Source organism: Phacochoerus africanus, chromosome 4 (assembly GCF_016906955.1).
Source record: "Phacochoerus africanus isolate WHEZ1 chromosome 4, ROS_Pafr_v1, whole genome shotgun sequence".
NCBI lineage: Eukaryota > Metazoa > Chordata > Mammalia > Artiodactyla > Suidae > Phacochoerus > Phacochoerus africanus.
This window is the reverse complement of record NC_062547.1, coordinates 40,771,252-40,797,753: the sequence shown is the minus strand read 5'-3', so window position 1 is coordinate 40,797,753 and position 26,502 is coordinate 40,771,252. Positions and strand designations below refer to the sequence as shown.

Here is a 26,502-nt window from a genome sequence, read left to right as displayed (position 1 = left end):
CTAATTAAAAAACAGTCATTAATTTACTTATCAATGAACTTGGATTGATCCCTCCAATGCCTGCATGCTGCCCTAAGGAGCTTTACCTTGGGCCGTTTGGCATTCTACTCTCTGTTCCTGAAGCGTGGTGAGATCCCTCACATCATTATTATTATTCCAGAAGTGCATTTTGCTCTTCACAAAAGCTATTGAATCCAGTTTTGTTTTAAAGTAAATATTGAGTCTTGCCACACACCACCAGCAGTGCTAATGTGTTTTAGTGGCTGCCGTCTTTCTCACTGGCCAGGCTGTGTTTGTTTTCCTAGGACAAACTACTCAAAGCCACCTTCTCCGGGTGTTTTTATACCACTGTGTTTGTTTTCCCTGGGAATGTGAGAATGCTGCTTGCTGAGAAAGCTGCTGTGCGGCTCTCAACCAGGCTCGGAACAGCCTCTCAGCCTGTGTTTTCATAGTTGGACCCATGATACTAAGTCCTTTTGCTCACCAGCAAAATGTGATCCTCTGGTTCTTCAGAGCAAATGTGGTTTCTTCTTGAGTTTCCAAAAACACTCTCTTCATAGCAGTCTTCTTTGCAGGGTCAGGTTTTTGCTTTTGTTTTTAACTGAAAAGAAATGATAAGCGCCCACACATAGAATCTTGGGCAGCAATCAAAGAATTGAAATAAATGGAAATTTGGTCATTTACATTTGACCCTGTCATTGCTTTGAAGTGCCAGGATAGTAGTCATTCTTTTTCACATCCCTGCCCTGCCTCGCTTCCTTTATCCACTGGATGACTTCTTGAGTTGATTGACTTTGGTTCTGCCACATTCTCCAGAGCGAACTGAAGCATATCTCTTTATTCTAAAATGCAAAGGCATGGAGTTCCCATTGTGGCTCATCGATAATGAACCCAACTAGTATCCATGAGGATGCAGGTTCAATCCCTGGCCTTGCTCAGTGGGTTAAGGATCCATCTGCTGCAGTATAGGTTGCAGGCACAGCTTAGATCTGGCATGGCTGTGACTGTGGCGTAGGCCGGTAGCTACAGCTCTGATTCGACCCCTAGCCTAGGAACTTCCATACGCTGCAGGTGTGGCCCTAAAAAGTAAGAATAGAATAGAGCATTTTCTTAATTTGTAATAAAGAGAGGACATGCCATCAGAAAGAAACTGGCCGGTCCACTTCACGTTTCTGTCCCCAGTGCCCTTGCTTCCTGACAATTCCTACAGCCACTGGGAAAGAGATTCAGTGGTTGATCCTAAAGATGTCTTATTCTCAACTCCCCCTGTTTGATGTAGTAACAGAGGCCTCTGACTCAAGTCTCTTCTTCCCAAACTGAAATGTCCACTGACCCTGACCTTCCTCACAGTTCAGGGTGATGGCTCCTCTTCCAGCCAGCTACTCCCTTAGTCTTCACTCTGAGTGTCAGTCACCATTTCCTGGAGAATTTTATAGAAGCATCAGATCTCATTACTCCTAAGGCTCAAGGAACCTGCTAGTTCTTCTGATTCCTCCTGTAGCCTTTTGTGTATCTACCCACCCCACTCCCAGAACCCTTTTTTTTTAAGGGCTGTGCCTGTGGCGCATGGAAGTTCCTAGGCCAGGGCTCAAATCAGAGCTGCAGCTGCCGGCCTACACCATACCCATACCCACAGCCACAGCAACGCCAGGTCCAAGCCACATCTGCAGCCTACACCATAGCTTGCTGGAACTCCAGATCTTTAACCCACTGAGCAAGGTCAGGAATCGAACCCATATCCTCATGGACACTAGTTGAGTTCCTGCTAAGCCACAACAGGAACTCCTAGAATCCTCTATACCTGTGTTTTTTTGTTTTGTTTTGTTTGTTCTTTTGGCCATGCCTGTGGCATGTAGAAGTTCCCTGGCCACAAGCAGCCACCCAGGTCATTGCTGTGGCAATGCTGTCTCCTCCACCTGCATTCTCATTGTATCTTTTGTTACTTTCTTACTCCCAAAGCTCTTCCTTTGCCCCAGTCTCCCGCCATTCCTGTGTTTTGCAGTTCCTTAACAGTTCATAGATCATTTTCAACTATTGTTTCATTCACTGTTTCATTCAGTGTTCACAGTCACCCTGGGAGGAACAGAGATATTGCTCCCATTTTATAGATGAAGAAACTGAGGTCAGTAGGATTAGATGACTCATCCATTCTTTATTCTTGGTTTTAACAATATTATCAGGATCCTCAGTCAACTAAGCAATACTTCACCTACTTCTCTGTGGAAGAAGGAAGACGGGTTAATATTGGGACACAGAGTGACATCTTGCCCATGAAGAAGGAGGCAGAGAAAGGGGCAGACAGGAAAACATGACATCTCCCAAATTTAAGATACACGTTTTTTTTTCATGTTTTTAACATCTCTGGAAATTGGATGCATATTTCCACTATAATTGGCAGCATCTGGAAAACTGTCTTCGTAATGTATAAAATAAGGGTGTATCGGGTGCCGTCCTCTAACAGAGGTATATAAGAGTGCAGGGGAGCCCCAGGGAAAATCACAGCTCTTGGGGGATCAGGGGACAGGTTCTCTAAGGAGGTAGCAGATGGACCTTTCAGTAGCTTTTTATTAACCAGGATTATAACAAGCAAAATCTGCCATCCTCTTTATTCATTCATCCTACCAACATGCTCAGCGTGAGCCTCTATGGTGAGCTTGGTGCTTGGGGAACAGACAGTCATCTTGCAGTGCTGTAGAGACAGGCGTACATCAGCAGTCACAACAATGTGTGTGTTTTGGCTTGTGAGACCGCAAAGTACAGATCAGTAGTCCCGTGTCCTTGTGAAAGTGAATACGAGGGAGTCCACACAGTCTGGGGGTATCAGGAAGGTGTCTGCTGAGCTCTCTCAAGAAGGATATGTAAAAAGCCTGTTTGGGAGGCTGTTGGGTGGAAAGCATTGGAGGCAGAGGGGAAAGCACGTGAAGGCTCTACAGTGGGAAGAAGCACGGAGCATTGGAGGATGTGAAGCATGGAGTAGCTGGGTCCCCAGGAGCGGAGGGGGTGGGGCTGAAGTGGACAGGTACTGACCTAAGCGGCCCATTAGGATTTTGTCTCTAATACCTGGCACCCTCTAGGCACTCCTACCTTGCCAGGTATTGTACCTGAAGGCTTAAGTGTAAGGGAAGGATGTCTTTCTCCTCCAGGCTCACCTTGTGGCAGCCTTTGAACAGAGTCTTGGAAACATGACCATCCGGCTCCAGAGCTTAACCATGACGGCGGAGCAGAAGGTAAAGCAGAAAGGACGCTCTTTTCCTCTCTGTTGAGCATGAACAACAACCTAAAGATATTATTCTCATTTATCCCAGAGGGTCGTATAGATTTTTGGGTACTTGTTGAACTATTGGAATTGAACCTGAAGGAAAAGGTCTGTTGCATAAAAATAGGATCCAGATTCAGGGGCCGTGACAGTTTCAGCAACAGATCTTCGTTGCGTTCCTTCTACTTTCCTGTGCTCACGTGTGCGTGCTGAAATGGGCCTTGCCTCATGTTTGAGACCAAGCTTTCGTGGGACTTGTTCATTCTCTACCCTCCTCTAAGCTGATGCTAAGTTGCATTGCAGTTGAACTCCGTACAGAACAATTTGGGGATGACAAGTATTTCTTTTTTCTGTTCGTTAGGATTCAGAACTGAATGAGTTAAGAAAAACCATTGAGCTGCTGAAGAAACAGAACGCAGCTGCCCAGGCTGCCATTAATGGCGTAATTAACACCCCAGAGCTCAACTGCAAAGGTAAACGGAGAGAAACTGCCAACAACCTGCCTGCCCTTAGGAATCCTCCCCTGGCAGCATATGATGCAACCTTCCTGCCCGAGGGTGGGCTTCCTGTGTAGGTCAAACAGGTCCTAGAAAGCACTTAATCCAGCTACTTCTGGCCTCTAGAAAGACAGCCGTTCCAGCTCATCCTCTTCGCTGATATATCTCAGAATGGAAGAAAAGATATTTCTCTTGGCAGAGTGTCAGTGTATTTCACAGCCTTAACTATCAGTTCTGTGATATGTGCATATTGATTTGGGACAACCTGAAACAGGCTCACCTCTCACTTGTCTCAAGAAATATTCTGGAGGGAATTGCTTTGTCTTTGTGTATCTTACTTGGGGTGGTGGGTGAGATGTGGGCATGAGGAGGCGTTATCTCCGGGAAAAAATGATATTAAGAGTACTTAATAGAAAAGGAATAGTGATAGCTAACATTTAGGGAACATGCACCGTTGTTCTAAGCGCTCTGCTCAGAGTGATTTAATTATCGCATTTTCTCTGCACACACCCTCATGAGTGCAGTACTGGTCCTTTCCACGTTGCACTGGGCTTCTGAGGTGGGAGTCCCATCCTGAGCTCACAGAGTGTAAAAAGCAGAAGTGAGGCCAGAACTGAAGTCTGCCCCCTGGAACTGTGCTCATAAAGACCAGGCTGTCGGTCGTTCTGTCTGTGCTGGTGGAGAACACTGTCTCCAAACGTTTTTTGGTCTCACTGCTGTTTGGGGGCCGAGTTATTTCTAGTACCCCTGTTATCAGGTCTCCCAAAATAGCGAGGCTAGATGTGATGTGGGAAGGATTGGAAAGAGCTGGCCAGGCAGAGCAGAGGGGGAAGTGCCTTGTAGGAAGAGAGAACAGCACCTGTCAGGTCCTGAGAGGAGATGGGCGTGGCTTGTCCACGGGCATGAAAGAACACTGGTACAGCAGGAGCATGGAGAGCAAAGGAGTGGGTGCTCACAACATAAGTGACTGTTGCTACAACTCAGGGATGCATTTTAGTGACTGTCTAAAGCCTAAAAGAATGGGGGGGGGCGTCTCTCTAAGGCTCCCCTGACTTCTGTTTTGTAAGATGGAGAGAGCCCTCCTTTATTTGACCAAGGGGCGCATAGCACCCACCTACTCAAGGACCTTAAAACCAGCACTAGGGGACAGAAGGTGATGTCTAATGGGAAGTACCTACTGGTCCTCAGGTGTGTGGATTTAGGTGCAAATCTTGAAACAAAGGTAGGGGCTCAAGTCAGCAGGTCCTGATGTCCTTCCTCCCTTGGGTCTCCAGGAAACAGCACCTCCCAGCCCGCAGACCTCCGCATCCGCCGACAGCACTCCTCCGACAGCGTGTCCAGCATCAACAGCGCCACCAGCCACTCCAGTGTGGGTAGCAACATAGAGAGTGATTCAAAGAAGAAGAAGAGAAAGAATTGGGTGAGTGAACATCCAGAGACTCTCGTGGGTACCAACAGGGTCAGTCTCAGAAACGGTGTCCCCCCAGATAAAGCCCAGTCCAGCTCTTCACTTCAGGGCATAGACTTTTGGGAGTCAATCCAAAGTGGTTTTTGGACAGGTTTCTACTAAAATCAATGTTGTGCTCAGCCAAGCCCTCGATTTATGAAATAACCACCTCCCTGTAGTTTTTCTGTTTCATGAGACTTTACATGCAGCACTCATCTTTCATTTCATCTGTGTTAATTCTTCATCATCATATGCTGGCCACAAAGTTCCAGGAACTAGAGCAGAGTTACTCTTAAGTGGTTTTTCCTTAGTTCCAAAGTACTTTTTGCCATGTGTATCACCAGTTATCGCATCATTAACCATAGCCCTTATCTATTTATTTGCACAGTTGCTATGATAGCATTAAAGCACCCTTCTCTTAGAAAATTGATTGACTGTGTGGTATAAGTAAAAATTTCATAATGTAGTTGTAAGCAGTTAGTGATTGATTCTATATTGGGGGAGGGAGAGGCATACCTCAAAACGGAAAATTTAATAGAACCAGTCTGCAGTGCAGTGTTGGTCTGTGTTTCCATAATCCCTGGAGTTACTTAACTTTCTGTATTGTGGCATCTTGAACGGGGTTTCCCATTCTTCTTAGAAAATTCCACCTCCCCACCCAATTTTTAGTTCTGCTGTTGGGGCTGTGGCATTCTGATGGACATTTTCTGCTCCCTCCACTTTAGCACATGGACCCCCCCAAGTTGATCTGAAGGTGGTCAGTGCTCACAGGGTCCCATTCGTCAATGCTGACAGCATCCTGTCTTCACAGTAGCTTCAGTGTCCTCATTCATTCCATACACTTCTCACTCATTGTGTGTTATCGTGGATGGGTGGCGAGGTCTAGTGATGGAAAAGTTGAGGATTTAGTCATTTGGGCTGTTGGTGACTTGCCCTGGAGGTAAGCTAAAAAGCCAAGTCAGGAGTTCCCATCGTGGCTCAGTGGTTAACGAACTCGACTAGTATCCATGAGAACGTGCATTCAATCCCTGGTCCCGCTCAGTGATTTCAGGTTCTGCGGTTGCTGTGAGCTGTGATGTAGATTGCAGACGTGGCTCAGATCCTGAGTGGCTGTGGCTGTGGCGTAGGCTGGCAGCTACAGCTCCGATTCTACCCCTAGCCTGGGAACCTCCATATGCTGCGGGAGCAGCCCTAGAAAAGGCAAAAAGACTAAATAAATAAATAACTAAATGGCCAAGTCAGTGTGACCCTCTCATCATTCTCATTAAATTTTTCCTAAAGTTACTAATGACTTTGGTCAACTCATTTGCCATGACTTAAACAAATAGAATTAACTCATGTCACTGTTTCTAATATGCTGTTGATAAATATGGTCCAATTTTCAAAGTGATGAGAATTATTTTCTACGAAAAATTGTGATTATCTATTTTCTTCAATTCAGGACATAAAACTTATTTTAAGACAATTCTTGGTTATCAGTGCAATTGGGAAGGATGGATAGTTGGCATCCTCAGATAATCCCAAAGCTTAATTTTTGTCTAATCTTTGCAGTTTCCTCTTCTACCTGGCATTTTACCAGAGATTGAGGCAAGGATCTAGACTGATGGCTTGTGTGCCAGAATTTCTTCTGTTTCTGTGACTGCTCTCTGGAAATATGGCCAGAAGTAGGGAACAGGAGAGAAATGGGATCCAGACTTGCCCACAAGTTGGACATGCAGTTTGTTATGAGTGAAACTTTTTTTTTTTTTTTTTTTGGCTACAACCTCGGCATGTGGAAATTCTTGGGCCAGGGGTCAAACCTGAGCCACAGCAGTGACCAGAGCCACAACAGTCACAACAGTGACAATACTGGATCCTTAACCCACTGAGCCACCAGGGAACTTCTGAGTGAAACTTTGATAGGAGAAAATTCCCATTATTTCAGAATGGCTAAGAAAACCGTCAGAATGTGTTTTCAGAAGGAAAAAAAAAAAAGCCTTTAGAGAACAGAAATTACTTTTTTAAAAGGCTTTTTTTCAAGATGAAACTTTATTTTTTGGCCTAGAAAGATCCATGCTTATCATGGCTTTTAGAGGAGACTTGGCACTTTAAATGTTGTATGTTCTCCTTAGAATTTTCAGATCCATCTCATGGTTTGGGGCATTTGTGATATACCAGTTCCTTTTTCCCAATATGGTGAATGCATTTCTTTAAAATATCCTTTTCTCTCTTTTTTTGAGCAACAAGCGAGATGGCTGATTTTCTTCCTTTGTTATAGTTTGTGTCTAAAAAGACAGCAGGAGCTGCTCAGTACATATATCATAGAGCTATGCAGCCCATGTTGGGACCAGTGCAGCAATGAAGCTACCCTTACTAAGAAGAGAAGACTTGCCCCACCCCCACCCCTGAAAAAAAAAAAAAATTAAGGCTTAGAGGTAACTGATAAGAGTCCAGGGAAGAGTGAGGGGTCTAGAAAAGTGGGGCAGTCGTTTCAACCAGACAGAAGCTTGCAGGTCTCGAATCACGAGGCCTTCCCAACTTGCCGTTCTGCTCCTTCCTTGCAATAGAGGAAGATGCCCTTCCTGCTTTGAAAGGTTCCTGATTCTACCAGAAACCTCCTCTCTGTATAGTGTTTATTATTAGCCATGTCATGTCTGAAAAGTCCACAGCTTTCCCTGTCACTGGCTTTCTCTGTTAAAAATTGTCTTTTTTCCTTCCCCCTTCCCCATTTTTTTGCTTGCGTTTTCTCTGGCAGGTCAATGAGGTAAGCAAGACCAACGTTAATATCAGATACCAAGCTAACCCATCCATTGATATGACTAACCTCATCCGCATCCGTCACCGTGTCTGAGCACCGTGCTTTATTGCTGTTAACCCCCTGCTCCCGACATCCGTCTGCTGAGCCAGGCTCTGTCTTGCTGTTGGCGTCTAGTCTTGACCCAAGAGTAGGCATGGAATGTTACCCACAGATCCAGTCCCCCCCTGAGCTGTCAACACCAGATAACTCTTCTTCCCTTAATTCTCACTGATGCGAGAGAGCTGTTGGGACCCTTTTTCGTTGCGGGGGAAGGGTGGAGGTCGGGGGAGAACCTGGAAGAAGTCATTTGCTCTTTGGTTTGCATGTCTCCAGGCTGCCAAGACCCTGAGGGTGGGCGGCCACCCCAGCCAGGCTGATGGTCTTGTGTGTTCAGTTACGCAGCTCCTTCAAGCAAGCCTTTGGGAAGAAGAAGTCCCCCAAGTCGGCCTCCTCACATTCAGACATTGAAGAGATGACGGATTCTTCTCTGCCCTCCTCGCCAAAGCTGCCCCACAATGGTTCCACGGGCTCCACACCCCTGCTGAGGAACTCTCACTCCAGTTCTCTGTAAGTCTGTCTGCTGGGGTCACTCCTCTCAGGCGACGTCTTTGGCCCCTGGGAACCCTCGCAAATAGGATCAGCTAGAAGTCCTGTTAGGTTATATCTGCTCCTTGGGGTCCTTTGCATCTTGCATCCCTAAAACTGTGGATGTTCTTTCAGCGTCTCAGGATTGGGGAGGTTGAAGGAGAAAGGAAACGGGAGCTTTTGTTCTGCTGACGTCCACGTGGATAATTCACTGGCTGGCCTTGGCAAGCAGCTTCACTTCTCTCTGTTTCCATTTCTTTGTCAAACTGCAGTAATGGTTGTCTGCTTATCCTGCCCTAAGATAAGTGGATGTGAAAAGCTACAACCATCAGGCTGTGACAGGGAGATGACAGTAGAAGTGTTGGCAGTTGAGTTGAAATTTGGGTTCATTTGGGTGATAGGGCTTTGAGACATTATGCTTTTCTTCCATCAAAATTTAATGTTGGAGTTCCCTGGTAGTACAGGGGGTTAAGGATCCAGCATTGTCACTGCTGTGGCATGGGTTCGATCCCTGGCCTGGAAACTTCCTCAGGGCAGCCAAAAGAAAAATTTAGTGTTGATTCTTTGCCTGACATCAGCACTTTGAGGCTGGAAGTTTAAAAAAGCAGAGAGACTGAGTGACAATTCTCATGACCAGAGGGCTCTATGTATCATAAGGTGACTCATAACCGTGAACTCTCCTAGTCAGTTGTAAATGAGTCAGTTTGTACAGGGCTCTTCAGGAGCAAGAGCTGGTTGAATAAGACAGGTGATTGCTCACTTGGCATCCACTTAGGTGCTGTTCCCCTTGGCACCCGATTACATAGAAGGGAAGAGTCGTCTGTTCTTGCCCAGCCAACCTCCCGTGGTTCCCACTGGGCACCCGCTCGTCTCTGTTCCATCAGGGACATAGGGAAATGGTCCTGTGCCCCACCTAAAAACAGAAGGCCCAGACTCTAGAGGCTTGAGACAGAGAGTCAGGGACCCAGGTGTCAGCCTGAAAGGCAGCACAGCCGGCCCCCTGCAACGGTGAGGAAGATGGCCCTGACCCCACAGGGCTGAATTCCTCCAGAGACCTTGGTAGAACCAGGCGAGAGGGGAAGAAAAACTGGAGCTCAAATGGTCTGCAAGGGCAGTTCCCATGAGATGAGACAGTGCCAGGGGGAAGAGGGGCTGTGACAAGGCTCAGAACAGCCAAGAATTGGGTTTGGATAGGGGCGTATGGGGGGCGGGGGGTGACACCTCAGTTTCTTCCCTGGTGAAAATGGGTGAATGACATCTACATTGCTGGGTTCTCGTGAGGGCCCAGTCAGACGCGGTCTATGCAGGGCTACCTCCTTCCTGTCTCAGGCAGCTGGCTCTGTGGGGCCACCCCCAAGTCCACCCAGCCAACCTGCCTGCAGAGAGAACCCCCTGAAGCAGTGTCCCAAGGCCAGCTTACCAGATGGTGCAGGCAATGCAGGTGAGAGGGAGGGCCAGGTCTTTGTAACACATCACCTGCACGGACCACATGGAAGGCAGGAAGTGGACGTGAGGAGACAGAGCAGAGGGTCCCACCCACCAGTGACACATGGCCACGTCAGGGCCTCCATCTTACTTAGATTAGCAGCGCCTCTTCTCTCGGGGAGCACCCTGGTAATAGGGTGGCTGTGGGGATGGGCATTTCTGTTCTTGGCAAGATGAAACCCAAGTGCTGGGTGGGAGGGAGGGGAGTGCTGATGCTGGACTGTGGTGCCTGCCCAATGCTCTCGTGCGCTGGCATGAGGGGTTAGACCAAAGATGGCGAAGTGAGTCCTCTTTGGCCTGCAGGATGTCCCCCAGGGGGTCAATAAAGGACAGGCTGCCTGAGACTCAGCTCCATCACCCCAGAGCATCCTGTGCCAGTTGTTTCCCTGACCAGGAGCAGAAGGAACTCCTCATCGGCTCTTTATATACTAATAGAAGCTTTTCATATGATAGCCTGTGTAAGCAGGACACGACTTAGACGGTTCCTGAGAGACTAAAGAGGCTGTTAACCAGATTCCCACCCCTGGGGATTGGGGACTATGGGAAAATGACATGGTAGACTTCCTTCCACTTCTGGGCGTCTGCTCTGTGTCAGGCACCATTCTCGGCTCTGGGCACGACAGTGTACAGGACGGTCAAGACCCTCGTCTAAGAGTTCCCGTTGTGGTCCAGCTGGTTAAGAACCCAACATTGTGTCCATGAAGATGCGGATTCGATCTCTGACCTCAGACAGTGGGTTAAGGGTCCGGTGTTGCCATGAACTGTGGTGTAGGTCACAGATGCAGCTCAGATCCCACGTTGCTGTGGCTGTCGTGTAGGTCAGCAGCCACAGCTCTGATTTGACCCCAGCCTGGGAACTTCCCAATGCCACAGGTACAGCCTTCAAAAGAAGAAAAAAAAAAAAAGCCCCAGTCTGGTAGGCCCTGTGTGTGAGGGGGAGAGATGGGCAATAAACATAAATCTGGATGATCTGAAAGAATCTGATGGTGCTAAGGGTTCAGGCTGAACGTGGAAGCGGTGTGTTGGGCAACAGAGTGCCGTGGCAACACCTGCAGACAGGGTGGTCAGCAAAGGCCTCCTATCATGCAGCTGAAATCTGGTTATCTCTGGTTCCTTCCAAACCCAGCACAGACAAGCCTCATCAGCAGGCAGCTACAGTGTGGTGACGCCGGCACAGAGGCTCCTTCCATCTTAGGGGCTGTGTCCTCTGCTGAGTGCCCAGCCACCGGGCAGGGGGAGAGCAGGGCAGTGTCCTCTGCTGAGTGCCCAGCCACCAGGCAGGGGGAGAGCAGGGCGGTCCTGCAAGTGGGTGTTATGGACCAGGCCTGGGAGAGACTCCCATCACCTCTTTGTCCTGTCTGCCAAGCAGGGCTTAGGACCTTGGAGGGAAGAAGTGCATTCAGTGTGCCCGGGAAGGAGACAGAGCCACCTCTGCCCTGTAGCCTCCCAGTGAGCAGGGCAGCCTCCCACACATAGCGCAGGGAACCCGGAAACAGGCCTGGTGTGTGTAAGGGGGGCTTCCCAGTATGGCTGGCGTGTGGTGGGCACGAGAAGGTGGTGGGAAAGAAGGCCACTCGGAGGCAGGGCTTAGAACGTGTGAGGCTTTGAAGCCAAAGTGAACTTGTCTCCGGTTTCCTATGTGACGGGCAGACACTGGCAAGTTATGCGAGATCATCTGAATTAGCATTTCATGAAGATGAGTCTGTGTTCGGTGGATAAGGATAAGGGATATATCAGAATGGGAGTGGAGGAGGGAGACGAAGGAAGAAGCTGACAGCACCCCCCCCCCCCGCTAGACTGTTCTTTGAACTTGACACTCACACTCTCCATCTCTAGGCCTTTGCCCTCTGCCTGGTATACCCCTGCCCAGAGACCCACTTCCTTCGGGTCTCTGCTCAGTGTTACCCTGTCAGTAAGGCCTGGCCCAGGCACCTTGCATAAAACGACACCCACCACCAATCAGCACTCCCAACAGCCCCCTTCCCCTGTTTTATTCTAACCCCTTGGTAAATACCACCTGTCATGTAGATTTTCCTTGATTATTTTTTCTTTGCCCAAAACTCCTCCCCCCCAGTCTGCAGTCGAATCTCCATGGAGGTAGGTTGGTTTTGCAGGCATTCAAATATTAAGTGGAGTGAGTGAGTGATGCTAGTGGTGCATCCTAGATGGATTGAGGATTTATTCTGGAAGGAAAGTTGGTAGCACACGGCGATGTGGTGTGTGAAGGAAAGAGAAGTATCCTTGACTGTTCCTAGATTTGCAACGTGAGTATGTGGCGGTGTTGTTTCTGGGTGGGTGGGAGATGCACACGGAGACAGTGGGCAATCAGGAGCTCTGCTTGGACTGTGTGTTACCCAGAAGATACCCCTGTGGTGATGCCAGCAAGTCTGGTGTCCCTGGAGGTAGAGACTTGAGAGACATGATCCTGAATGCTGAAAACTGGAGGCATTCGCCATAGGGTTTGGAGGGAGATGGAGAAGAGGCAGAGGGGCAAGGACTGAGCTCTGGGGCTCTCTGATCTTTGAGGTCCAGAAAGAGAACGTAGAGCAGCCAGCGAGGTGGGTGGAAACCCAGGAGCAGAGAGAAGAAACCATTTGGAGGTGGGAGTTGTAACTGAGCCAAAAGCTGCCTGATAGTGTGATGAGGGGAGGGCGGCAGGGGTGCTGTCAGCCTGTGGGGGGGACTCCCAGAGCCCATAGACGGAGCACACCCTCCAAACCACTGTCCCCGTGGGGATTGGGTGGGGCTGCTTTTGGCTCCGCAGCCCCTTCCTGACATTCCACAGCAATCCATGCACGCTGGAGATGTTTGTTCTCAGTCTCGTTTTCCAAAGGGTGGGCAGAGAGCAAATGCTTCTTTCCAGCCTTGAAAGGTTTGTAAGAATGTGCAGATCTAGACATGAGAGGGAGTTCAAAGAAGAACCCACAGGCAGAGGAGTTCAGGACTAGAAAGTTCCTACCCCGTGGGTAGAAGGAATGGGTGTGTGGGAAGGCAGTGTTTCCCACACTTAGGTGTGTAAACTTAGGAAAGCCCCCAGCCCTGCCTCCTGGGCAAGGCGGCGGGAATCTGCTGGAATCAAGTGTTAGGCCCTGAGGAGGAAAAACTTAACATCAGGGGACAAGCAGGTGTTGAGTGCCTGCTGGATGTAGTTCACGGGCATGGTCAAGCTCTTTATGCCTCAGCCTCCCCATTTTTAAAATGGAGATAATCGTAGTACATTTTCCTAGAGTTAGTGTGCACGTAATACATTAAATAATATACTCCAGTGGTCCACATATTCAGTAAGCATTTGCAAAGCACCCATTATGTGGTAATCAGTGTGATCAGACATTACAGATGAGGCTGAGAAAAACCCTGGTCCTGGAAGAACCAGCAGCCATGCAGGGAGAGACCTGTCACCAACAACCAGCCTCGGTGACACAGCTAAAGTCTAATGCAGGTAGGATCTAGGAGAGAAGGCTCTGTCCTGGGCATTAGGCATAGAGACCAACTCTTAGTTGGCGCTTGTTCTCAGCATCATCTCTATGCTGTAGGATACCCTTCCTGTGCAGCCCAGCAGGTGTGTGTTTCTGGGAACTGGCTGGTGGCGCACAGGGCACCTTGGACTCTTGGTGCAGTGACTCCTGTCAGACTTTCTTCCTTTTAGTTTCCTTCCCTTTGTAAAGTCATCAGTTTACCAAGTGTTGCAAAGTAACCTGTGTGATAAATTCCACAAAGCACGTACCAGGGAACTGTGGTCTTTCTTGCTGAGAAAGTTTTCTGGGGAAAAAGCCCAGACCATGTGAAAGAGACTAGAGCAGAATGCCTTGCCATGTGACGGACAGTGGGAACCAAAGCTGATTGTTCTCGGCAGTGAACTGGAATCTTCGAGATCTGCACAGGGCATGGTTTTGACTTCGTCCAGAGTGTCACAATGGGAATTTTGTTCAGACTTTACACTCCGTTTAAACCCGGAAACCAAACTCCTCTCTCAAGAAAGAACCAGTTTTTACAAGCTCTCCCTGTAAACCTCCTAAACCAAAAGAAGCATGACTGTATAGTTAAACCCTACAAACCACAGGCTATTCAAAGCACAGAGAGCTGGGAGAAGAGAGGGTGAGTGGAAGAAGGTGGAGGATGATCTGGTTTCTAAAGACATCACTGTCTCCCTAGCCCTTTTAGTCCTGAATCTGTTGGCCTCCGTTTCTCATGGGTATGAAATGGGAATAGGTAGATTTTCAGGGGTCCGTTGGAGGTTTCAGATTTTGATGTGGAGAAGTTTCCTTGGCTGCTGACAACTTTTAAAAAATAAAAGGTGGTTTTGTATCTCTCAAAACAATTCAGCCTCAGGTCAAGAAAAGAGCCACCAAAAAGATTTGGCTGTTCAGGTGTTAAATTTTTCTTCTAGTTCTTTCTGGCCACCCCCCTCCCCATACAATTACATCTCTTTTAACAGTTATCGTGGTTTTCCTTTGGCAGTTAACACTTCCACACCCTCTACCCGTTTCCCAGGTCAGGTTTGGTTTGGCCTCAAATCCAGTACTTGGGTCTTGGAAAGGCTCACATGATTATTTCTGCAGCGACCACGTGCTCACCGTGTCTCAGAGATAATTCGCCTGAGCTTTGTAACTTTATGAACTTGAGTTGTTTTTTTGGGGTTTTTTTGGTTTTTTTTGTTTTTATTTTCAGTTTTCAGTTCAAGAAATGTCAAAGCTTTCTCTTCTGGATCGTTCTACACCTAGCTCCTATAATCTTTGAAATCAACAGGATCTTCTGGTTGAACTGTCTTTTATAACGTTCCGTTTTCTAACCTTCAGCATGATATTTGCGATCCTCCACCTTGTGCTGACTTGTCAGGTTATCTGAAGGGCAAACCTAACTAATGAAATAAGGAGCCCAGCTTGGAAGGACCACATCTTAAAACAGTGGCTTTCACAGGATCTCACGGCCCCCTGATCTGGCGTCCACCTGGGGAAGGAGGACAGCTCGCCACGCTGTGGCACATTTTCAAATGTTGGCTTTCATGTCGCATCATCCTCTCTGCTGTCTCCCTACCTGAGATGTTTCTCTTCCTTGGCATGGGCTGCTTAAGCAGTGTGGGGGTGGGAGAATGAAGGTTGCTCTCTCGAGATGCTATTAGGGGAGTGGGTTTTAGCATGTGATCAGAAGCACGCTAGCTTCTTCCTTCTACCTGTATCTTTTGGCAAATAAAGATCACCCTCATCTGTCTGACCCTGGAGTGTCTAATCTTTAAACCAGATAGTTGACCTCATTTCTCTGGGTTCAGATCTCAAGGACCGTGTAGTATCATTATAGGTGCCCAGCTATGTATACCTCATGGGGCATTTCAAACCCCCAAGGTTAGTATTCCCTTTTCAATGGCTTCTGTTGATCCATTGATCACTGGAATTTGGCTAAAAGGCATGCTGAAGCTGTTCTGATGGCCAGGGCTCTGCAGAGAATCTACTGAAGCAATCAAGTCTGTGCATATCAGGTGCTTTGGAATTTTTTGTTTCGACTTGGTTTGGTTTTTTAAGGCCACATGTGTGGCATATGGAAGTTCTCAGGCTAGGGGTTGAATCAGAGCTACAGCTGCCAGCTTCCGCCACAGCCACAGCAATGCAGGATCCGAACTGCATCCGTGACCTACACCACAGCTCATGGCAACACTGACTCCTTAACCCACTGAGCGAGGTTAGGGATCCAACCGCCATCCTCGTGGATACTCATCGGGTTTGTTACCGCTGAGCTTCGACGGGAACTCTCCCATTTCAGGTGCTTTGGATATTGTCCCCTCCAGGAAGCACTGGGCAGCTGTGGCTATAGGGTCATTCCTGAACAAACCTAATGATGGACATGGAGCCATCTTGGTCAGTAACATTCCCCCTTTTCTAGCATCTCGGAGTGCATGGACAGCGAAGCCGAGACGGTCATGCAGCTCCGAAACGAGCTGAGAGACAAGGAGATGAAGCTGACCGACATCCGCCTAGAAGCCCTCAGCTCTGCACACCAGCTCGACCAGCTCCGCGAGGCCATGAACAGGATGCAGGTGAGAACACGGGCTGAGCCCCAGGCTGCTGGGGAGGGGCTGCTCCCGCCTTGCTCCAGGGCTGCAGCCGAACCTAGCAGCAGTCTGCTTTCCTAGCCCTCTCTCTTTCTTTCTCTCTCTTTACCCGCCTTCCCACATGGTGCTGAAAGCAGTCTTTGAAAGTGTAAGAGTAACCAAGCCCCTTCTTTTGCAAGACCCAGGGGCTCTGCCACTGCCTCATTTATGCAGCACTGTCCCCCCTACCTGGCAGGATCCATTTTCCTCTTAAAACCCCACCCACCTCCAAATCCACTCACCAGCTTGAGGGAGCCACTTTTGCCTGCCCCAGGAATTTGTTTCATTTATTCCCTCCACCGGGATGACCTTCTGCACATCCAAACTGGACCCTTCCCTCAAGGCTCAGCCTGATGCCTCTTCCTCAGCAAAACTTTTCCAAATCCTGCAGATAGAAGAGTTAGTGTAGGGCCCTCCTCTGAAACCTGATAGATTTGTTCTTACGGCCCCTCTCACCTTCTGACACAGATGAAAGGCATTTGAGTCTTTCTGAGCTGTTCTATTTTGCAGTCCTTTCTCAGGATGTAGCACCAATGCTTACCATAGAGTAGCTTCTTCATGAACATTCATTGTGTAAAAGACCCCTTGTGAGGTCTACTAAATGGGACCTCTAGGAACAGTCTAGGGAAAGAAGGGAACACAAGAGGCTCTGTGCAAGGAAAGCTCCTTGACCAGCATTTTGAAATGCTGCATGCTGTGTGCCCCTCTCAGCTTCACAATGCATACCACCTCATTGAAGGCTCTGAGAAGTCCTGCAGTAAAGGTCTGGTTTGAGAAGCCCAGAATTTCTCAAACTTCTTAGATAAAACTTTTTCCACTTACCATGCAGACTCGGAGACATTTCTAAGGTTCTGTCAAAGGCCAGATCTCATACCCTCCCCTGCCAGAGAGGTCTTATGTACACAGCAGAGGCCGTGACCACTGTTGAGTCCCTCTGATGGTGTAACTTACTCTGCCTTGGCTGGAACGCTGCAGGGAACTTTCACATCCCTCCTCCAGAAAAGGCTTGCTGGCATTCTATCCGCCTAGTAAATGGGTTTCTCTCTTACCCTTTGTAGAGTGAAATAGAGAAGCTGAAAGCTGAGAATGACCGGCTGAAGTCGGAGTCTCAAGGCAGCGGCTGCAGCCGGGCGCCCTCACAGGTGTCCCTCTCCGCCTCCCCGAGGCAGTCCATGGGGTTGTCCCAGCACAGCCTGAACCTCGCTGAGTCCAGCAGCCTGGGTGAGTGGCATCACGGGGCCTGCAGGTGGCACTCTGGTCTCTAAGCAAGAGCCCCGAGATGAGCAGATCAGCAGACCAGATGGGGAGGCAGCAGGCGTGTGTGCACTTAGGGTGTGTGTGTCTGGGTGTGCGTCTGCTACCAACATGAGCCCAGCCGTTAGATTGCTGTCATGCTTTGCTCCAGCACCCCAAATTCTCCAGGCTGTGAGCTTGGATCCCCTCGCCCACCATGCTGAGTTCTGTTCGATCCATTTTAAGAGGCTGACCTGCAAGCTGTATGCTGCGTACAACCCCCCATGGTAGCCGATCCCACTCGGGGCCACCGCTTGGTTTATGACCTTCCTGCCTTGGGGCTGGATTCCAGGCTGGCGTGATAATTAGCCCACATGATCTAGGTTTTCTTTGTAAGCGTTATCGAGGCTGACGCTTTGATTTTTTTCTCCATGATGCTGCTGTTGCCATCGTTTCGGTTGAATCCCTTGCACTTGCATTTGGCAGGGTACATTGTCGGCCCTCTGGCTCCGTGGTTGGTCCACTGTTGGTTTCTGTGGTTGCATTCTCCATTCTGCCCTCTCCCCTTCCCCCGCCCCCACCCCGACACCTGGTTTGTCCCGCTGCTGTGCCGACAAGCAGCGGGGGTGTCAGGAAGCCGGCTTCGCTGTCCCCATGTGCCTAAGGCTGTTGATGTTTTCCATTCGCAGACATGTTGCTGGATGACACTGGTGAATGCTCGGCTCGGAAGGAAGGAGGCAGGCATGTTAAGATAGTTGTCAGCTTTCAGGAGGAAATGAAGTGGAAGGAGGTTAGTTGGATCCCTTGTCCTGCCCGGCCTGTCCTTTTCCCAGGTAGAACTCCCTAGCTTAGCAACCTCATCGTCACACCCCGCCACCGCAGAGCCTGAGCTGACTTGGAAATAGCACGAACACTTTGCCTAACTAACCCTAATCCCCAGCTGCATTTCGACGCTCTGAAAGTGAACAAGCTGCCCTTCCCGCTCTCTCATGTCTATAAAGAGTCCTAAAAACGGTCCACATTGCACTTTCATGTAACTAAATACTAACATCAGTCGGAAACGGCTTTTCTGAATTTAAATCATGCCCAAAGCACTTCAAAGGCAGCTAAGCACATTTCGCACAGAAGGTACAGAAATAAGCTGACCAAATTCAGCCGACCAAGAGCACCAGTTTTATCCATTCGTCAGAGGCTTCTGCGCAGGTAGACACTGGGAGACAGAGGCGGCCAAGATGGGGAGCACCCAGGTGGCTAGAAGCGAAGATGGTAGGGGGCGTCCTGACTTGCCAAGCCTGGGGAATCTGAGCTTTCTGGGTAGTTTCTGTTCTCTTCCACAGTCTAGAGGTGGTACCCACATCGGACACTGTTTTAGGGTGGGGGTAGGAGTTGACCGTCAAAGTTGATTTTTAGTCATGGATCAAATCCAAATGATCCTGTGCATGACCCTCTCTCAGATGAGTGGGGAAAGACCTCATGGATCCGTTCATGTAAGTCCCCTTGAGTTTTTTGTTGGCTTGATATCTCTTAAGTGTTTTAGCCAGCAGGCTACTGCAGGCTCTGAGAGCGTGGGAGATTGCAGTGCCCATCCACACAAAGCATCTGCACCCAGACTTCTCTCCCAGGGGCTTCTGCTTTGTGGCTGGCTGTCTAGTCTCACTGAAGAGGGTAGCCCCAGGATTTTGGAGCTGCCAAGGGTTTGAGCATCATCTAGTTTAGAAAGAGCCAATAAACAGCACCATTTTCAGAGCTTAGCTAGTAGAGGAATAGACTCTCAAGGGAGAAATCCATTCTTATGCTATTCTGTTAATAAATGCAAGTGTGGAGTTCCTGTGTGGCTCAGTGGAAATGAACCGACTGGTATCCATGAAGACACAGATTCCAGATCCCTGGCCTCACTCAGTGGGTAAAGGATCCGGCGTTGCCGTGAACTATAGTATAGGTCGCAGACACTGCTCAGATCCTGTGTTGCTGTGGCTGTGGCATAGGTCAGCAGCTGCAGCTCTGATTCAATCCCTAGCCTGGGAACTTCCATATGCCGCTAGTGCATATGGAAGACAATAAATAAATAAATAAATGCAAATGATACCTAGGAATGCATTTTATTCTAATAATCATCAATACAGATTTTACGTTTCACTAACGTTTGAGTCACTTTCAAAACCTCTGTTGTTCTGGGTTACAGCATCCAGATGAGGTTGGTGGCCCAAATGTTTTTATCTCCATTTTACAATTCAGACATCCAAGACCCAGGCATCACACCTAAGTTCCCAGGGCAGGTGGTAGGGCCAGATCATCTTGCCGCAAGACTGGTGCTCTTTTCTCTGCTAAATTTGCTTAACTGCCAAATGCACCCCCTCCCCACCTCCCACCACTCCCAATTCTGTATTTATATGAGCATGTCCAATATTTTAAAACCAAACAGAATGGAATGTTCTGTTAGTGTCCTTTCATTAGTGTGATCATTTAGCCCCCACTAGGCAGAGCCCTATGGGCAGAATTGCAAAAGAAGTAGAAAAAGATGATTTTTTTGTAAACGTCCCAGAGTTTTACTAGTCTTCTGAATTGAACATGTACAAGAAATCAATACTATTAAGAACCAAAAAAGAAGAAAAGAAAAAAAATAGAAATATATTCTTTCCCGAAGGAATTTAAGATCTAGCAAGGACACAAACTTGATAGACAAATAACACAAATACCTAAAAATAAACCAATATGGACTAATATATCTCCATATAAGTTGTGTACAGAAATGGTGAAGGTGAGCCCTGAGCCTGGTGGGTTAATCACTGAAGGCTTCCTGGAAGAGGTGAGTTGGTAAGCAAGATTTAGAAGGGGAAACTGGCAGAAAGGAGAGGGGAGAACATTCTATGCAAGGGAGGTATGATCTGTGCACCATATGAGGCGTGCACTCGCTGGAAGTTTCTAGAAAGAGAAGGGATCCTCTCTTCCTGACCTACAGGTTGCTATTTTTGCAGTAGAGGAGGAAAGTGTTTCAGACTTATTGCATTCAGTCCAAGTTACATCTGGTGTTAAAACAAATTGGACTTTTAGTCCCCTTTCTAAAGGTGGAGTTCTAAGACCATCTGAGTCCTCTGCTAACCTGAGTCAGAAAAGGTCCACCCATTTTTCACCTGCGTACATTTCCTTACTCTTAGGATTCCAGACCACACCTCTTTCTCATTGGCTGCATTGGCGTTAGTGGCAAGACGAAGTGGGATGTGCTCGATGGGGTGGTTAGACGGCTGTTCAAAGTAAGTGTTTCGAGAAGACGGCTACGGCAATCTGCAGTGGGGGCCTGGGTCTAGGGAGGGAAAGGGCGGTTTGCATCCTGAACCTGGTCATGTCTCAGGCCTGTCCCCTCTCCCATATACTTACGTTGCTGGGACTTGTCCCCTGGTCCTCAAGTGGCAAAAGGAGGATGGTAAATACAGACTGGTAACAGGACCAGCTGCCCTTGTCTGCCCTGGGCAGTGGTTGGCCAGCCAGGGAGTCATTGCCCTAGCCTTGAGCAATTCCATGAGCTCTCACAGTGAACTGCTAACGCCCCCACTCTCTTCACTGAAGAATTGTGTCCTCTTATATGTGGCGCTGGGGCTCAGACATCACATTTCTGTCCTTCATTTTGGTGGAGGAATTGGATCCAACTTGCCCAGCGTCCTGTGCCAACACCTCAGAGTCTGCGATGTGTGCTATGAGTGACAGTGACTTCTGACCCCTGGCTGGTGTCAGGGATGTTGGCACAATTATTTTTCTGTTCATTCTAATCGCATCATTGGAGAGGGTGTTTGCCGCAGGAGAAATCACGAATGAGCATCTAAGTAAACCGTGACCTCCTGGGTGGTTTGAAAGCTTTCGGTACATTTTTTTCTATTGATCTGAAATAGGGCAACAACCAGAAGTGCTCAATAATCACATTCCCTGAGTGATTAATAATAATAGCCCAAGTTCCTGCTGTTGGGGCAGTGAGCATGAATCTGACTGCAGCAGTTCAGGTCACTGTGGAGGCAAGGGTTCCATCCTTTGCCTGATGCAGTGGGTTAGAGGATCTGGTGTTGCCACAGCTACTGTGTAGGTTGCAGCTGTGGCTCCAATTTGATCCCTTGACTGGGAACCTCCATATGCCATGGATGTGGACATAAAAAAAATAATGGCCCACATTTTTTTTTGTGACAGAGACCACAGTGATCTAGTTGAGTTGGTCTGATTTCAAACCTGACCCGTAACTACTACTCTCTAGTCTCCTAGCATCTAGATTCAGGTATTCACACAGGAAAAATTCTGTTCTTTGACCCAAGCTCACTCCCCATTGGGAGGCCAGTCTGCAGAACGAGGTGAGAGACAGGAATGGCTTAGGACCAGCCAGAGCTGCTGCCTGGCCAAAACCTTACCTCTGCTGATGGGCGTTTGGGACGTCCTTGGATTAGAAAGGTGACAGTTTGGGGCTGAAGAGAGCCTGTAGGGAATCACACTTGAGGAAATGAGACCATTAAGGTAGAAGCTTATATCAAGATGCCACCTCCATCATTGTCTGGCCACCTCGGAGCCTGTGGACCAAGTTCACTCATCCAAAACCTTTTGGTCACTCACCTAAAACTGAACACTTGCCAAATTAAACACTCATTTGTTGTTTGAAAACTCAAGGGCTGCTTTTTTTCTAGCAGCCCTGGGTCTTGTTCCCTTTGTCATTGCGAAGGTCCCTGACCTCAGCCAAAAAAGGCTGGCGAAGAGATTTCTTGTCAGAATTACCTTTTCATGCATTTTCCAGCAGCAGTCAAGGGCCCTGATATCTTCAAAACATCAGTCGAACTTGGAGAAAAAGCAGCAGAACTTTTCCATGCTTGATTCATTCAGACTAAATGTTCTCAATCTCGTTAGGATTTCCTGCCCAACCCTACCCCACCCCACCCCCCATCACTAACCAAATAAATCTGTACTTTAAGAGGCCTGTGAGGGAGTTCCCGTTGTGGCTCAGTGGAAACAAACTTGACTCGCATCCATGAGGACACAGGTTCAATCCCTGGCCTCGCTCAGTGGGTTAAGGATCCCGTGTTGCCGTGAGCTGTGGTGCAGGTCGCAGGTGAGGCTTGGATCCCATGTTGCTGTCGCTGTGTCATGGGCCAGTGGCCACAGCTCCTATTCGACCCCTAGCCTCGGAACCTCCATGTGCTGCAGGTGTGGCCCTTTTAAAAGGCAAAAAAAGAGAGAGGCCTTCGATACAAGGGCATCCTTCCTGTAGAAAGTCAGTTCTTCTGCCCTTTGTTCCACAGCTTGATTGCAACTTGGACACGAGCTGAGAAAGAGGAAAAGATGATTGTAAATCACCCAGTAAAAATGTGAGTCCCAGGCAGATTTCTCGCCACATCTCTCACTGGGTCTTTATTTTATCTTTTCCAGGAGTACATTGTTCACGTCGACCCAGTGAGTCAGCTGGGGCTGAATTCCGATAGCGTCCTCGGCTACAGCATTGGGGAGATCAGGCGTAGCAGCACCTCTGAGACCCCCGAGCTTCTCCCCTGTGGCTACCTGGTCGGGGAGAACACAACCATCTCAGTGGCCGTCAAAGGTAATCCGGCCGGTAGCAGAAGTGGGAGCTTCTAGAATTGCAGTGTTTGTTCTGTGACCTGGCATGGGATCCTTTGGCCTCAGTTTTGTTTGTGTGTGTGTATATGTGGGTTTTTTTTTTTTCCCCTTCCACTTCAGTTACAGTCAACTCTAAGCAAGTTGAACAGTCCTCAGCTTTTTCAACCACCATGGCAAACAAATAATTTTAATTTGTTGCTGAAATTATATAATAGAAGGTCCCATTAGCCTTCCGACTCTGAGATGATGGAATCCTAAGAACCCTGTTGAAATGGGGCTCTGCCGATACCAATGAGGTGCCCTTGCCCTCGAGCCTTGGAGTGGTCTCGTCCTACAAGTGGGGAAACCACAATTTGCTGTGGGCTGGAGAGGAGCTGCTCTGAGCACCCTGGGGAAATTCTGAAGCTCCTGCCCACGCACAGTGCTGCCACAGCTTCCGATGGCTTCATCACCCAGAGAGGTTATGCCCAGGCCAGAGTATGTTCCCTGGAACCCTGGGCCCACAAAGTATTTTGGGGAAAAAAATTTTTTATGGTCAGATAAGTCTGGGAAATGACATCATTATCCCCATCTGGGTTTGCAGGGGCGGGGGCAGAGGGGCAAGGAACCAGAGTTCTCTAAAGGCTCTGCCCTTTAATGTCCTGATTCTTGCTGCTAAAAAGGCTGCCTGATCAAGTCTGACACAAATGTTTTGACTGCAAAACCCTTTTTCCCTGTATTTTATGAACCGTCTTAAGAATAGACTGGTAGGAATTCCTGCTGTGGTGCAGTGGGTTAAAAATCTGACTGTAGCAGCTTGGATCACTGCAAAGGTGCAAGTTCGATTCCTAGCCCTGCACAATGGGTTGAAGGATGCCACAGCTATGGCAAAGGTCTCAGCTTTGGCTCGGATTTAGTCCCTGGCCTGGGAACTTTCATATGCCACGGGTGTGGCCAGAAAAAGAATAAAAGCAATAGACTGATAAACACTGTCCTAACCTCAGCCTTCACTGTGTCTTATTTCTCCCCCGTAAGGCACTAATTCTGGCTATAGTTTTAACAGCATAATTTGAGGGCTGTTTGATGCAAGTTTATTTCCTGGTTGGGAGGTTTTCCAAAAGCACCCCAACATTCTTCATCATCAGGAATGAAGATCTCCCTCCACTAGTGACAAGTTCCTGGTTGAACCTCACTCGTAGCCTTATCTTGAGACATTCCACAATTCCATAATTCCGTAAGTGTGGCCTTGGGCTGCAGCCGACAGAAACCTACTCAAAACTAGTTTTATCAAAGTTCCCATTGTGGCTCAGCAGAAACAAATCTGACTAGCATCCATGAGAACACAGGTCCAATGTCTGGCCTCACTCAGTGGGTTAAGGATCTGCCGTTGCCGTGAGCTGTGGTGTAGGTTGCAGATGCGGCTCGGATCTGGCGTGGCTATGGCTGTGGCTTAGGCCAGTGGCTACAGCTCCCATTCAACTCTTAGTCTGGGAACCTCCATATGCCAGGTATGCGGCCCTAAAAAAAACAAAAAACAAAAAACAAAAAAAACTAGTTTTATTGAGAAGGCTCAGGTATCTGGAAAATCAACAGGAATAGGCTTCAAGCACAGTTGGATCCAGCTGTTCTAGCAGCACCAGCAGGACTAGGCCTACCTCAGTTTTGCTTGTTTTTTTTTTTTTTGAGCTTTCTACACATGGTTGATGAATGGCCTTGATTCACCCTTCAAGCCTAGGAGCCTAAAAGAGAGAAAATGTCTTGGAGCTCCCGTTGTGGCACAGTGGTTAACAAATCCGACCAGAAACCATGTTGCAGGTTCAATCTCTGGCCTTGCTCAGTGAGTTAAGAATATGGTGTTGCCATGAGCTGTGGTGTAGGTCAAAGATGCAGCTTGGATCCTGCATTGCTGTGCCCGTGGCGTAGGCTGGCGGCTACAGCTCCAATTAGACGCCTAGCCTGGGAACCTCCATATGCCCTGGGAAGCAGCCCTAGAAAAGGCAAAAAGAAAGAAAAAAAAGAGAGAGAAAATGTCTTTCTGCCTAAGTGTGACAGAAAATGCTTAGTAGTGATTCTGACCCATTGAGAGTCAAATGCCCATCACTGAAACAGTCACTGTGACCAGGGAGAGGCTTTGGCCCAGCCTGGTCCCAAGCCCATGCCTTTGGTGGAAGAACGTGCTAGGTCAGCCCTACTTGAATGAGCTGGAATGATCTTCCTATAAGAAAGAAGGGAAGGCTGCCAGGCACACCCAAACAATAGCTGTCCATGCCAAGAACCCTTTAAGGAAAGCCTCATGCATCGTGAGCTTAAATTGCATTTCTCCCCACTGGCGAGCAGGTAAGCACTGCAAGCGCTGAAGAGCAAAAGGAGTGCCCATTCCTGAGACCAGTCCAAACATCTGTACAAACAATGATAAGATTATCTGCCTCTGGAACAGGCCACCCCGCCACGGAGCCCCATCTGGTGCTGCCGTTAGCACATCAAGTTGTTTTAGCGTCTCGAGGGATTGGCTTAGATTCATTTTTAGGCAATGCCTGACTCTCCTATTTTCCTGTGGTGTTTGACATTTCTGCCTTCCAGGCACTAAAAACCACTCACGGATTTGAGTCGAAAGAGATCCCTGGGCTGAGGTGCTTCACGTCAGTGGTACTGGGGGAGGGGTTGTGGCTTTGTGTGCTCTGAAATGAGTTCGTCTGCAAAATAGTCATTCCCAGAAGAGTTTATGGCAAAAGCTGAAACAGTAACCTATAAGCTGGGGGGGATCTCAGGGTGTTTGTTATTACGTTTAGACAGGAGACCCTAGGCTCTGTATTTTGCATTGAGCTTTGAGCCTGTATAGGCTCTATGGAGACCAGGTCTAGGAAAGCCTTAGCCCTGTACCCAAAAAAGGTCATTTAGGAGGCTTCATTAGGGTTAGTCTAGAACAGTCGCTGCATTTAGGAGCTATCCCTGATTGGGGAGGATTGGAAACAAGCATATAAATACATGAGGAGGGTCTGTTTGCCATGAATAATTATATGGATGGAAAATGGTCTTACAAAACAGAATGAATGATTTTCACTTTATTTATCTATCTATTTTTGGCCTGGTTTATTGAGGTGCTTTATATTTTATTTTATTATTTTATTTTATTTTGGCTTTTCAGAGCTGCATCCAAGGCACATGGAGGTTCCCAGGCTAGGGTCTGAGCCATGTCTGCGACCTACACCACAGCTCACGGCAATGCCAGCCAGATTCCTAACCCACTGAGCTAAGCCAGGGATCGAACCTGCAACCTCATAGTTCCTAGTCAGATTCGTTTCCGCTGTGCCACAACAGGAACCCCCTTGAGGTGCTTTTTAAATAGAATTACCTTAGGCTCCGGACAAGTAACCTTGGCTGGATCCTCTCTTGGAAATGACATTAAGAAAACAGCTCTTGTAAAGCCAGCAGGCCTGAGTATGAAGTTGACCTGGGCCGGAAGGGGAAAGATGTTTCCTTTTGATGTTATTGAGGCTGAGGTCTCACTGGGGAGCATTTCAGACTAGGTCTGCCAGCATTCACAACCCCAAATCAAACCTCCCGCCTTGCATTTTTCCTCAT

At 48.2% G+C, this 26,502-nt stretch overlaps 1 protein-coding gene across 3 annotated transcripts in view; it reads left to right on the top strand.

Annotated features, from left to right (window-relative positions):
• The window catches only part of NAV2 (neuron navigator 2), a 365,905-nt gene that overhangs the window by 317,891 nt on the left and 21,512 nt on the right, over positions 1–26,502 (top strand). For 2 of the 3 annotated variants that reach the window (XM_047776141.1, XM_047776140.1), the window contains 9 exons: positions 3,144–3,227; positions 3,618–3,729; positions 5,028–5,173; positions 8,371–8,543; positions 15,921–16,074; positions 17,187–17,349; positions 18,051–18,151; positions 20,517–20,612; positions 22,756–22,924. In XM_047776141.1, coding sequence (XP_047632097.1) covers positions 3,144–3,227; positions 3,618–3,729; positions 5,028–5,173; positions 8,371–8,543; positions 15,921–16,074; positions 17,187–17,349; positions 18,051–18,151; positions 20,517–20,612; positions 22,756–22,924 — 1,198 coding nt within the window. Of the gene's footprint in view, positions 1–3,143; positions 3,228–3,617; positions 3,730–5,027; positions 5,174–7,934; positions 7,944–8,370; positions 8,544–15,920; positions 16,075–17,186; positions 17,350–18,050; positions 18,152–20,516; positions 20,613–22,755; positions 22,925–26,502 lie in introns of all 3 variants that reach the window. The other variant, XM_047776139.1, reaches the window with a different exon arrangement.